At 55.7% G+C, this 12,235-nt stretch overlaps 3 protein-coding genes across 4 annotated transcripts; 2 read left to right on the forward strand and 1 right to left on the reverse strand.

Moving 5' to 3' along the window:
- Positions 1–559: 559 nt before the first annotated feature.
- FGF21 (fibroblast growth factor 21) lies at positions 560–2,284 on the reverse strand. The gene is made up of 3 exons (XM_005895381.2): positions 1,785–2,284; positions 1,551–1,654; positions 560–851 (listed from the first exon to the last, which is right to left on the reverse strand). The coding sequence occupies exons 1-3, from the start codon at positions 2,017–2,019 to the stop codon at positions 561–563; spliced, it is 630 nt and encodes a 209-aa protein (XP_005895443.1). The 5' UTR covers positions 2,020–2,284; the 3' UTR covers position 560.
- On the forward strand, positions 2,284–7,685 carry FUT1 (fucosyltransferase 1 (H blood group)). Of its 2 annotated transcripts, none has more exons than XM_005895382.3 (2): positions 2,284–3,975; positions 4,953–7,685. In XM_005895382.3, the coding sequence occupies exons 1-2, from the start codon at positions 3,810–3,812 to the stop codon at positions 6,035–6,037; spliced, it is 1,251 nt and encodes a 416-aa protein (XP_005895444.2). In that variant the 5' UTR covers positions 2,284–3,809; the 3' UTR covers positions 6,038–7,685. The 2 variants fall into 2 exon arrangements, with proteins under 2 accessions (XP_005895444.2, XP_070242904.1); XM_070386803.1 differs by lacking the exon at positions 2,284–3,975 and adding an exon at positions 4,241–4,406.
- Positions 7,686–8,795: 1,110 nt separating this feature from the next.
- On the forward strand, positions 8,796–11,853 carry IZUMO1 (izumo sperm-oocyte fusion 1). The gene is made up of 8 exons (XM_014478111.2): positions 8,796–9,033; positions 9,373–9,447; positions 9,718–9,804; positions 10,067–10,087; positions 10,414–10,494; positions 10,682–10,782; positions 11,055–11,208; positions 11,550–11,853. Exons 1-8 carry the CDS (start codon positions 8,796–8,798, stop codon positions 11,759–11,761), a joined length of 969 nt encoding a protein of 322 aa, XP_014333597.1. The 3' UTR covers positions 11,762–11,853.
- Positions 11,854–12,235: the final 382 nt, after the last annotated feature.

Below are 12,235 nucleotides of genomic sequence, written 5' to 3' on the forward strand. Positions count from 1 at the left end.
AATGTCCAGCCCTCTGAATCCTCAGGACTCAAAAGGGCCTTCCTAGCAACGACTGTATCTCCAGAATCCAAGAGTCCTTGCCCCAGCCCTGAGGACCATTCCTAGTGCTATGAACCCCCCAAAACTACATCTCCCATAAGGATGTGGGCCCGCTTGTGCCATTTTAAAAAATGTTCCCGTTATTGAGTTACCCCAGAGAAATAGTTCCACAACACAAACACGTGGTTGGGGTCAGGGAGGGGGTGAGGGAAGAATATCAAATACTGTCCTGTCAAAGGGCAAGGGTAGTCCAGAGTCTCTGGGGACACCTTAGTGGAGCCAAACACAGGGTCAGCTGGGGAAGGGGTGCAGAAAGGCTGGGACCGTCTCATAGCGTGGCTGGCAATGGAGGGACAAGGAGAGACGCGGAAGCAGACTCCCATTTTCTCCCTCAAACACACAAACTCACTCTGATCCTCCTCTCAGGCTCTTTATTATCTCAAGTAAGAAAAATAAAAAAATAAATAAGATAAATAATGCCATAAATAAAGAGGAGACCCAGTACTACACAGCAGACGTCTTCAAGAAGTGTAGCTGGGGCTTCGGCCATACGAGGGTCCCACCATACTCAGGGGATCCGAGGAGCCCACGTCGGGAGGCTCGGGGGCCAAGATCCCTGGAGGATCCGGGGGCTCCGCGGGCAGGCCCGGCAGTGGAAGGAAGCGAGCAGGTCCCCGTGGGGCCGGGTCCCGGTTGGACGAGCGCTGGGGGGGCAGGCGGAGTGGAAGGCCCAGGGTCTCCGACTGGTAGACGTTGTATCCATCTTCAAGAAGCAGCTCCCGAAAGCTGCAGGCTTTGGGGTCAAAGTGCAGCTGCGGGGATGAGAGTCAGGTCAGAAATGTGGGGGTTCCGATACCCCCTTGCTCCTGAAGGACTCCCAGCCCCAACCTCTCCCAGACTCAGGAGTCCAGGCCCTCCAGTCCTAGGACTGCTGGGGAGCTGGGGGAACCCCCTCCTTTCTCAGCTTTATCGTCTAGGTCTCCCCAGCCCCTTCCTCCCAGACTCAAAACCACGGAGGCACGTCCCTCCTTAACTCCTAGGTGGCGCTGCGAGACCCACGCACTTCCCCGCCCCCCACTTCACAGAGAAGACTATTCCAGCCCAGGGATCAGGGGAGGCTCTCTAAGTCCTGCCAGGGGCATCTGGCTAGCACCCAAGGTCATGTTCACTTTACAGGCCATCGATTCCTGGAGCGACCCTTCGCCCAGCATGAGCCAGGCCTGTGGGAACCTGTATGGTCAGCACAGGAGTCACAAGACTTGGCCTCCCAGGTCATTGTCATTCATGGGCCCTGTGACTTGGGGCCGGTGGTCGCCCTGCCAGAGCCTCAGTTTCTTCTTGTGAATGCTGATGACCACAGCGCTCTCCTCTGGGGATTGTGGCCAGGTTAGGGGCATGCGGAGAACGTCAAACCAAGCCTGACTAACATCAAAGGTGCAACCTGGTCCCTCAGATTGTGAGGATGGGGAGAGGAAGGGTGGCGGGCAAGGACGGGGATCCTGGAAACTCACCGATCCATACAGCTTCCCATCTGGCCCCTGGCAGAGAAACCTGGATGTTTTAACTCCCAAGATCTGAATGACGCCTGGCTTCAGGGCTTTCAGCTCCAAGAGACCTGAGGGGAGAAAGTGGGTCAGGGACTCAGAAGGCCTTGCCCATGCCCTTCCTCCCCCAGACTCGGGAGTCCAGGCCCCAATTCCCTACTGCTTCAGGATCAAGCCCTACCTCCCCATACACATACTCACTTTCGGGGCTCTGGCGGGCTGCCCCCACCACTGTGCCATCGGCCCTGATCTCCAGGTGGGCCTCTGTCTCCTGGGCATCATCCGTGTAGAGGTACCGCTGGCGGACTTGGCCCCCAAACTGGAGGAGGGGGCTGGAGTCTGGAATGGGATGCGCCCGGCAGGTTCCTAGCAGGAGGACAGCCAGCACAGGGACCCACAGTCCCAAGTGCTTGAACTTGGCCTCGTCCCAGCCCATCAGTGGTTCACGTCCTCAGGTGGGGTCTGGGGTCTGGGGTTTGAAGAGCTGAATGGTCTAGATCCTGTTTCGGAGCCCGGTTGCCCAGGAGAGCAGGTTCTCAGATGACTGCTTCAGTAGCCTGGGTCCCCTTGCACATGGACTCACAGCTGACTGGACACCCAGATCTCTTGGGATGGATGCAGACACTCCAGAATTTATATCCAGACAGACCCGCCCCATCACCTTCCCGATGCCTGACCCGTGATATTTGACCCACTTGGCAGATGCTAGGATTCCACGGTGTCCAGGTCAACCTGGACAGATGATGCAATCGGGGGTCCTTCCAGCTGGGGGCCTGGCCTCCACCATGTGAGGCACCAGGGGGATAGAAATCTGATGAACTGGGACCTGGGTGAAAGCAGCTGGAGGGCCCAGACTGTTTGGCCTGAGGGAGGAGGGAGCTGGGGTTTCAGACTCCTGGGTCTGAGGAAGGAAGGGGCTGGGAACCTTGACTCTGCAGCCTGAGCAGGAATGGAACAGGACCGCCTTTCTGGCTAACTGAGGCAGATCTTGCTCCGCAACTGGAATTTCCGCATCTCACCTGAAGTTCTGGGTTTTCTGAGGTTTGCTGATCATCAGGAAAGCAGCTAGCCACACAGGATCAAAGCGTCCTCCTCAAGGAAACAGGTGTCATGATCCGGAAGTTACAAGACAAGCTCCTGAGTAACTGCAGGCTAGGCATTCACGCCCCGAAACATCCCAGCCTCCTCCTCCTCCTGGGTCCTGATGCAATCCTGATGTTTCTTTCACCACAGACGCTACCCAGGATCAGACAGGTGCCCTCAAAATAGCCTGGGGAAGCTGGGGGATGGTGAGAGTCTTTGACTCAGAGTTGGCAAATGATCCAGGCTATTCAGGGAAAAGTTAGACCCAAGATCCCAAGGGGAATGAGGGGGTGAGCAATTTCCTGGAACCAAAGGGTGCAAGGTCCATGGTAAAGACCACCTCCCAGGTGGCTTTGTGGTAAAGAATTGGCCTGCCAATGCAGGAGATGCAGGAGACACGGGTTTGATCCCTGGGTCTGGCAAATTCCCTGGAGGAGGAGCAACCCACTCCAGTATTCTTGCCTGGGAGGTCCCATGGACAGAGGAGCCTGGCTGGCTGCAGTCCATGGGGTCGCACATGCCTCAGCAACAGAGTCTGAACACCAGATCTGACTGAGGGTGAGTGGAGGGCCCAGATTTCTCAGTCTGAAGAGGGGGCCGGGGACTGGGGAGTCCTGGATCTGGAGAAATTATGATCACATCTCTGGAGAGTCAAGTCCAATCAATCCCTGGGTCTTTGATTTCTTGAATGGCAATAGTCAGACTACTCGGGCCACGGGGGAGGAGGGGGGGAATGGGCGCGAGTGGGGAGCAACCGTCGACAGGGGAAATGGCTTCAGGTCTGCAGAAGGAGTCCAGCGTCTGTTCCTTGAAGAGGCCTGCTGCGACCTCTGAGGCAGGCAGGGAGGAGAAACTCTATTCTATTTCTGCTTTCTCCGTTCCTGACCTCGGGAGAGGCGGGACATGCCCTTTTAGAAAGTAGAAAGGCAGGCGCCGGATACTGATTCCCTCGAAAGGACAGCCTAGGACTCTGGAATTTGCGAGTGCAGGGGAGCGGGGGCGGGATCAGCGGCCCCTGAGGGGCGTGGGGACACGTTCCGGCCGGAGGCTCTCACGCCGGGATCCTGAGAGCTGGAGAAGGCTTTGCATCCGCGCGTGGAACAGCCTGGCGACCAGATTCTGCACCTCGCCGCCGGCACCAGGATGCCCGGGCCAGCCCCAGACGCCCGGGCGTGGCCGGACTCGAAGCATCCACAGACACCGGAGTGGAAGAGGGAGAAGTCGACGGACCGGAGCATCCGGATCCAGCATGGCAGTTGCAAGCTAGATCTCAGTGTCCACGAAAAGATGCGGCTGCTAGGGAGGCCAGGTAGGCTGCCTGGGGCTGGAGGTGGGGGTGGGGGTGGGAGGGGAGCGGGCTGAGGCGCAGGTTCTCCGGGTCAGAGAGCAGGAGGCGGGGGCTGCCGTTCCGGACCTGCGGAGCCGGAGCTCGGCGCCAGGGATGGGGCGGGGCGCTGCCTCTCTGAGCTATCTGCCGGGCCGGGGAAGGGCGAAGGCTGTGATTCTCGGAGCCGCGCCCACTCTCCTACCACTCTTCCCCCGGAGCCTTCGCAGCCAGTCGCGGGAGGAGGCGCGGAGAGGGACGCCCGTCGGGTCTGGGAACCTGGAGTCCAGGTTTCCGAGGAGGGGGGCGGACGGGGGCGGAGGTGGGCCCCCCGCGGGATGTGGTCTGCACTTGCAGCCGGAGCGCTCCATTCTAGCCCAAGCCTGCTGTGGGTCCGCCACTCTCCAGGAGTTCAGGTGAGTGAGAAATGCGGATGCCTCGGACCCAGGAGTCGGGCCCTCAGTCCCAAGAGGTGCACCCCCAACCTCTAACCCCCTACGGCACGGGAGTCTCCTCCACCCCCGACCCCCCAACTCCTGCTCCTCCAGGAATCAAGGTCCCCCCCATCCAGGCCTGGGCCTCCTGCCTCTCACGTTCTACTTGATGGTCGCTTCCTGTCACCTCCGTGGTGGCCTCTGCCCCTCACACACAGGTACACCCAGAAAGGAGTTGGGGGCAACACTGCCCCACGTCAGGGCACCCGAGACACTGAGATTCCCGGACATGGGGACAAGCTGGTGGTTCCTGGATCACTTTCGTTTTGGAAACCACTAATTTTCACCATCTTCCATTCCTGGAAATTCCAAGCCCTTAGCTCTTTCTCACTCAGATCCAAGAGCCCTGATTCCTTTTACCCTCAAGGCCAGGAGCCCAGACTTATTGTTTCCTGGTTCCCTCAGCCCTCTCTTCCCTGATAGTCATTCTCAAACTCTAATATCTCCTCATCTGCTCTTGTTCTGCAGCCATGTGGGCTCCCGGCCACCGTCACCTCTGTCTGATCTTCCTGCTAACCTGTGTTTTTGCCTGCGTCTTCTTCCTCCTCATCCACCAAAACCTCTTTCACAGTGGCTTAGACCTGTTCCTGCCGTGTCCAGACCGTAGCCGGGTGAGATCCCCTGTGGCCATCCTTTGCCTGTCAGGCACACCGATGAACCCCAATGCCACCTTTACCTGTCCCAAGCATTCTGCTTCTGTCTCAGGAACTTGGACTATCGACCCCAAAGGCCGGTTTGGGAACCAGATGGGGCAGTACGCCACGCTGCTGGCCCTGGCCCAGCTCAATGGCCGCCAGGCCTTCATCCAGCCCTCCATGCACGCCGTCCTGGCCCCCGTGTTCCGCATCACACTGCCCGTGCTGGCGCCCGAGGTGGACAGACACGCTCCTTGGCAGGAGCTGGAGCTTCATGACTGGATGTCGGAGGAGTACGCCCACTTGAAGGAGCCCTGGCTGAAGCTCACGGGCTTCCCCTGCTCCTGGACCTTCTTCCATCACCTCCGGGACCAGATCCGCAGCGAGTTTACCCTACACGAGCATCTGCGGCAGGAGGCGCAGCGTTCACTGAGTGGGCTCCGCTTCCCCCGCACGGGAGGCCGCCCGAGCACCTTCGTGGGTGTCCATGTGCGCCGCGGGGACTACCTACAGGTGATGCCCCTCCACTGGAAGGGTGTGGTGGGGGATCGCGCTTACCTCCAACAGGCTATGGACTGGTTCCGGGCCCGGCACAAAGCCCCCATCTTTGTGGTCGCTAGCAACGGCATGAAGTGGTGCCGGGAAAACATTGACACCTCCCGAGGGGATGTGATCTTTGCCGGAGACGGGCAGGAGGGTGCGCCCAACAAAGACTTTGCGCTGCTCACACAATGCAACCACACCATCATGACCATTGGCACCTTTGGCTTCTGGGCCGCCTACCTGGCTGGTGGAGACACCATCTACCTGGCCAACTTCACCCTGCCTGATTCCAGCTTCCTGAAGATCTTTAAACCTGAGGCTGCCTTCCTGCCCGAGTGGGTGGGCATTAATGCAGACTTGTCTCCGCTCCAATGAAGGCTGAGTCTTGAGGAACAGGGAGACTTTCTGAAATAGCCTGATCCACGTAGGGCCAATAGTATGCATCTCTGGAAGCCCAGAAGATTCTAAAGAAGCTTGTGGTCTTGCAGGTGGTCGACACCCATTTCTAGAGTCATTCTAGTTGGCTAGACTTGGAGAAAAGGGGCATGGGTGTTTTCTGCCACTGCTGGAACGTTCTAGAATCAATGGAAAACCTTTGCATGGTGGGTGGCGATGTCTGGAAAAGTTCATGGCAGTTCTAGAAGGCACAGTGCCTACCTGTTCTTCCCAGGCCATAACCAGAGTACTTCTATATCACTGCCCCCAGTAACAGGAATTCACCATTCCAGTGTTGACCATCCTGGCCTTTTTTGAGAAGAGATAGTTCTCATCTCTGGGTCAGCAGGACTGAAGGAACTCATGGGTGTTCTAATTAGTGAAAAGTGAAAGTGAAGCCACTCAGTCGTGTCCGACTCTTCGAGACCCCATGGGCTGTAGCCCAGCAGGCTCCTCCATCCGTGGGATTTCCCAGGCAAGAGTACTGGAGTAGGGTGCCATATACAACCAGTAGATCAACAGCTCACGACTGCTGGAAAGGTTGATGGAAGACAAACTTATCTGTAGCTGGGACAGTGTGTGAGCAAAGTGGAACTTTACTTAACATTTCAGCTCCTGAAAAACCACAGATATGCTAAAGTATGAGATGGGAGAGGGAAGGGATGGTGCTGAATGCTTCAGCCTAAGGAGTAAGGCTCTGCAAAAATATCCGGACACTTAAAAAAAAAAAAAAAAACTCCAAAACTGCCAAAGGTGGACGTGCACACATTGGCTCCAAGTTCAGTTTGCTTCTGCCAACTAAAGAAGTTTCCTCCTCCATAGCTGGGCTGCTGGGGGTGATGGAGTTGATTTACTGAGGTGGCTAGTGGTAAAGAATCTGCTTGCCAATGCACGAGACGCAGGAGACTTGGGTTCCATCCCTGAGTCAGGATCTCCTGGAGGAGGAAATTGCAACGCACTCCAGTATTCTTGCCTGGAGAATTCCATGAACGGAGGAGCCTGGCAGGCTACAGTCCATGGAGTCACAAAGAGCTGGACATGACTGAGTGACTGAGCACACACAGCACACCACTGGCATAAGGGTGCCTTCTGGGCTTGCAGAAAACGGTGGGCATTGTGTCCCTTGCCAGCCACTCTCTGTCCCTGAATTCACAGAACCTCTAAGTCTGGCTTTGCACAGTGAAGGATGAAAGACTCAGAAGGTATGCAGACTCCAGACTGGTCTCCAACCCAGGCAGGAGCACAGGGTCTGGACAGGAGGATAGGTATTTTTTTTGCCATGCAGGACAGCATGGGGGATCTTAGTTCTTCAACTAGGGATGAAACCCGCAATCCCTGCATTTGAAGCTCAAAGTCTTAACCACTGGACCACCAGGGAAGTCTCAGAGAATGGAATTATTGACTCAGATTTTTAGAACTTCCATGAGGCTTTTTGAAAGAAATGAAGGTAGATACCTTTATTACAGAGTTGTCTGAGAATTTGAGACCTTTTCTAGTTTTCTCGGGGGGTTTTGGGGGACCAGTCCCTACTCGACTACCGTAGGTGGGAGAGAGGGATGTATGAATTAAAATCCACACCGCCAACCAATCTCTGCAGGTTTTTTGGAGACTTGTGTGCATGAGGGTGTGTGAGTAGGAGTAAAGATGTGGAACTTCCGGGGACTTCTCATTTCTTGGGACATGAGTTCCTTCTTTTTTGGTGCCCTACTTGTGTGATTTGTGGTCTCAGAGACCCATTTCCTTCCTCGGAGACTCTCTGCATTGGCCCCCAGACCCCTTTCCCCTGGGACCCTGGTATCCAGCCCCACAGGCTGGAGAGAGAAGGTGGGGTGGGGCGTGAACAAAGATTATAATTCTTGAACTACGTTTCCCATAAAGCTATGGGGTCGGCTGCTGTAATCAGCTAGGGAGACACCCGGGGCCTTCTGGGAAGTGTAGTCCTAGGGCTAGAAAGGATCTTTTCCTACGTTTTCGTGGCTCGACGACAGGGTTTCCAAAGGGTCGTGGGCATCTAGCCCAAAGCCTGAGTCGGGGCCCTGAGAGGTGAGGAGACTGAAGGCTTGAAGCCCTTTCCTTGGCTCCGGAAATCAGAGCCGACAGGGATCTTCCCCTTCGGTAGATGCTGGGAAAGTTCTAGTCTGAAAAGGCAGCTGTGACATCATGGAGCGATAGGTGGGGCCTTCCCTTTGTCGGGATCCAATCAGACTAAGAGTTGGGATTCTGGGCGGGGCCAAGGAAACTCCAGGGACTCTCTCTAGGGAATCTGGGGCCTCACGTAGGTAGCCGGGAGGAGGAGGCTGTGGGCGTTCCTAGTAAGGGGCAAACCGTGACTGTGACCCCAATCAAGAGCTTTCTCTACCACCCAACCAACCTTACCCTCACCCCCAACAAAATTCTTAATTTTAGTCGTGGGAAAAGATTCGAGTTGGAAGGACGTGGCTTAGTCATTCTCTCTAAAAGCTCTCAGAACGTGGGCTCTTCAGCGAACCCTAGTGTTCGAGGGTACAACAGTCAGGAGTCAAGGTCGGGGGTAGAGTGCTTTAAGACTCCTCGGTTCTCTAATGAGAAGTGTGCGCCCTGCCAATTGGGGTTCCGATAGTCTCGTGGAAAGGCTTCTCTCCATTTAGCGTTCACCTTCTCGGGTGGGGGTAAGAAGACCCTCCCCGGCGTTGGGCACGGACTGCGCACTCTGGTCGCAATGGGGCCGCGGGGGCTTCCCCTCCTGGTGGCGACTCTGGCCGGCTGCCTATTTCCTGCCAGGGGCTGTGTCATTTGTGATCCAAAGGTCAGGGAGGCGCTAAACTCCTTGGAAATGGATTATCTGCCTGGCCACCTGGAGGCCAACCATCACAAAAAAGTGATGGAAAAGATAAAGCAGGCACTGGAAGATTTCAAGGACCTGCCTATTGACGAGGACTCCTATATGGGGGTTGTCGGTGAGGGTGGAGATCGATAAGGGTTCTGGGGCTAGGGTCGCTGGGAGGTGCTGGAGAGAAAGGACTGAAGGGAGAATCTCCTAGGTTCGGGAATGGAAAAGGCTGGGATGCAGATTCTGGGGTTCCCCAAGGGCTGGCAAATACAGTTTTCCTACCTTTTATCCTGCAATTTTGTATAATAAAACTACAACTCCCAGAAGGCAACGGGGTGGGGTAACCATTTTACCAGACCTACCCTTGTCCACTGGCCCCGTGGGTACTGTAGTTTCTAAGACTAGGTGAGCGGATGAGACAGTAATGCTTGGAATCTGGGGGTTATCTCTCCCCCGTCCCCCACAGATGAGGCCACACTGGAAAAGTCATCCTGGAGTTTGCTGAAGGATATGAAACGCATCACAGATAGTGATGCAAAAGGTAAATGCTCAGAGAGGGCCAGAGAGAACTTCCAGAAACTCAGGCAAGTGACTGCTGGTGACCCCTGGTCTGGTGGTCAGGTACTGGACTCTGGAGCCAGCATTCTGTTAAGTGGTCTTTATATTTTTATTGTCCTAACCTGAGAAGACCGGAAAGCTGAATGCCAGGCTCTGCAGACAGAGACCAACTTCGGGTACCTCACATCTGGGATGGGCAGGAGGGTGGGGGTGGGGGTGGGGACTACTCTGCAGTCTGCCTGCTTCTTCACAGGTGAGCTCTTCGTGAAGGAGATGTTATGGATGTTGCATCTGGCAAAGAATACCTTTGCCAGCTACGCTGCTCAGTTTCAAAAAGAGGGTGAGAGAAGATGGGAGTCTGGCACCACAGGCTTCTCCTTTCACAGTCCTAGAGTCCTTGTCCCCTGCCTTCTGCTTCTCTGATCCGTCAGCTCTCCCAACCCCCTGCCCCCTCAGACCCAAGGATCCAGATACCCATGTCTTTCCTTTCTCCAATGCAAGAGCCCCAGCCCTAGCCTGTTCCTTGACCCCTTCTCTCATCCCCTGTAACTTAAGAAATCTTATTCTCTCTCTCTCTTTTTTTATTGTTTCTTTCGAGGCAGCTTTTTGTCCCAACAAATGTGGTAAGTCTCAATTATGGGAAATGGTCGTCCATCCCTCATCCCTGCCCTGTCAATACCCAGCCTCTCTTTTGGGTCTGTGTCTCATTCTCCCCGTCGAGAGGTTCCTGGGTCTCCAATATTTCTTGGACTTCTTGGGGGAAATGGTCATATAGTTTTTGCACTCTTTACTGAGCCTAGTTAGAGCCGACTTCCTACAGTGCTATGTTCCAGCCCCTGACTGACCTCCTTGGAGATTCGGCTGATCCCGCCTCAGCCCTTGGCCCTACCCTCTCCTTTTAGCCCCGCCTCTTAATTGGGAGAACACAGCCTCGATCTTGCCCTTTTAGGTTTGATGTTGCAGCCTCTCATCTGGTGCAGTACCTGCCAGAAGCAGGTTCACGCTTGTCGAAAGTCTAAGAATTGCGGAGGTGAGAGAGCGGGGCCCAGCCAGAGGGGTTGGCGCCAGAGGGGCGAAGCCAGAGGAGAGACTGAATCTAAAGAGGGCGAAGACTGGAGCCAGACCAGGAGGACAGGCGGGGCGAGACCAAGTGGAAGGGGGTTGGGAGAGGGCCCAGAATCTTGAGAGAGCACACCACAGTAACCCCCTATTCCCAGAGCGCGAAGTCAAGGTCCATCACATGGAAGACATGATCCTGGACTGTGAGCTCAACTGGCATAAAATCTCTCAAGGCCTGACCGATTACAGCTTTTACAGGGTGGGGCCCTCCAACTCCCGTTACCCTTGAACTCCAAGTCCATCAGGCTTGTATGAGCACCCCTAGACCCTGTATCCACAGGCCTGCATCCACAATGCCCATGACCTATGACCGACCAAGTCTGACTTCCTTTTATCCCCTGGGACCTCACGTCCTGAACAGTACACCCTGGACTCCCACCTCCCCACTGAAGCCCCATGATCATCTCACCCCTGTACTCCCCTAATCCCTGAATTCCCCAGGCCTCTGTGACCCCTTGAGCTTGGGTCTAGGTTTGGAAGAACAATTCTGAGACCTTGGTGTCCAAGGGGAAGGAGCCCATCCTGACCAAGACCATGGTGCGTCCAAAGGATGCAGGTACCTATCGCTGCGAGCTGGGTTCCATACAATCCAGTCCAGCCACGATCATCTATTTTCACGTCACAGGTCAGTGTTGCGGAGTTGAGAGAAGTGGAATTCAGGGTCCTGAGTTTTTGGGGCGCCCGATTCCAGGCGGGTGGCTTGCTTCAGGGGCGTGGCCTATGAGCATAACTTCCTGTCGGGGTGTGGCTTCAGGCCACGAGGGTGTGGCTTCCTGCCCCGAGTAAGGTTCCTGGTCACCCGGCCAGGGCGCCCCTCTGGGTGTGCCCCGGCTTCAAGCAGTTGGAGGTGTGATTATGTCCCGGAGGGCCTGCGTCCTGGGGCGGCTTGCCGCGGGGAGAACTTGCCTTGGTCTTGGCAGGACCTTAGCGCTCTCCCAGGATCACTTCTTACCCCTCCTCTACCAGTATTGCCCAAAAGAATCCAGGAGGAGATACCTTCACCAAACACCGAGACTCAGGATGAGACGGCCCTGGGAGAGGTGGCTTTGGATCGCCCACACACAACCACAGACTTCGAGCCACAGACTCCGAAGCCTGAGCAACTGCTGAGAAGACGCCTGTTGGGGGTGCTGATCTGGGGCTTAGTGGTGCTCACTGTCGGCGTTCTAACCGCGTGAGCCGCCCACTGAAGAAGGCAGGGCTTGGAGTGAGAGGCGGGGTTTCCCGCTACCCAATGCAGGCAGGGGTCTGCGAGCCGAGGAACGCTGAGAGCTGGACTGCCTTTGGGAGCCGGGCTCACCTAAGGAGGGCGAAGCTTGGATCACTGCTAGAATAAGATCAAACCTAGGGAGGCCGGGAGGGGTGGTCCTCACTCAGTGAGGACCTAACCTGTTTCCGCTCTGTGTACTCCCATCAGGATCCTTTTCTCTCGGTCTGGCAAAGTGGTCGATTTCATAAAGTCCCGGTTCAGCTCTGGCAGTCGAGCTGCTTAGGACTCGGGGGTTTCAAAGGAAAAGATCAAAGAATCCAAGAGAAAAATAAATATTTATCTGGTGGTCCAAGTATCTGACTCACTCCCTCGGACTGATTCTAACTTTTGGTCTCCCCCCACCCCCAAGAGAAGTTTGGGGATGGTCTTCTGTCCGAGAAAG

The sequence above is a fragment of the Bos mutus genome, chromosome 18, assembly GCF_027580195.1.
Source record: "Bos mutus isolate GX-2022 chromosome 18, NWIPB_WYAK_1.1, whole genome shotgun sequence".
NCBI lineage: Eukaryota > Metazoa > Chordata > Mammalia > Artiodactyla > Bovidae > Bos > Bos mutus.

Coding starts and splice junctions, on each gene's coding strand:
- FGF21 (XM_005895381.2), bottom strand. CDS start 2,019: ATGGGCTGGGACGAGGCCAAGTTCAAGCACTTGGGACTGTGGGTCCCT. Junction 1,655..1,784: donor AGCCCGCCAGAGCCCCGAAA/GTGAGTATGTGT, acceptor TTCTCCCCTCAG/GTCTCTTGGAGCTGAAAGCC. Junction 852..1,550: donor ATGGGAAGCTGTATGGATCG/GTGAGTTTCCAG, acceptor TCATCCCCGCAG/CTGCACTTTGACCCCAAAGC.
- FUT1 (XM_005895382.3), top strand. CDS start 3,810: ATGCCCGGGCCAGCCCCAGACGCCCGGGCGTGGCCGGACTCGAAGCAT. Junction 3,976..4,952: donor GCGGCTGCTAGGGAGGCCAG/GTAGGCTGCCTG, acceptor CTTGTTCTGCAG/CCATGTGGGCTCCCGGCCAC.
- IZUMO1 (XM_014478111.2), top strand. CDS start 8,796: ATGGGGCCGCGGGGGCTTCCCCTCCTGGTGGCGACTCTGGCCGGCTGC. Junction 9,034..9,372: donor CTCCTATATGGGGGTTGTCG/GTGAGGGTGGAG, acceptor CGTCCCCCACAG/ATGAGGCCACACTGGAAAAG. Junction 10,088..10,413: donor TTTTTGTCCCAACAAATGTG/GTAAGTCTCAAT, acceptor TTGCCCTTTTAG/GTTTGATGTTGCAGCCTCTC.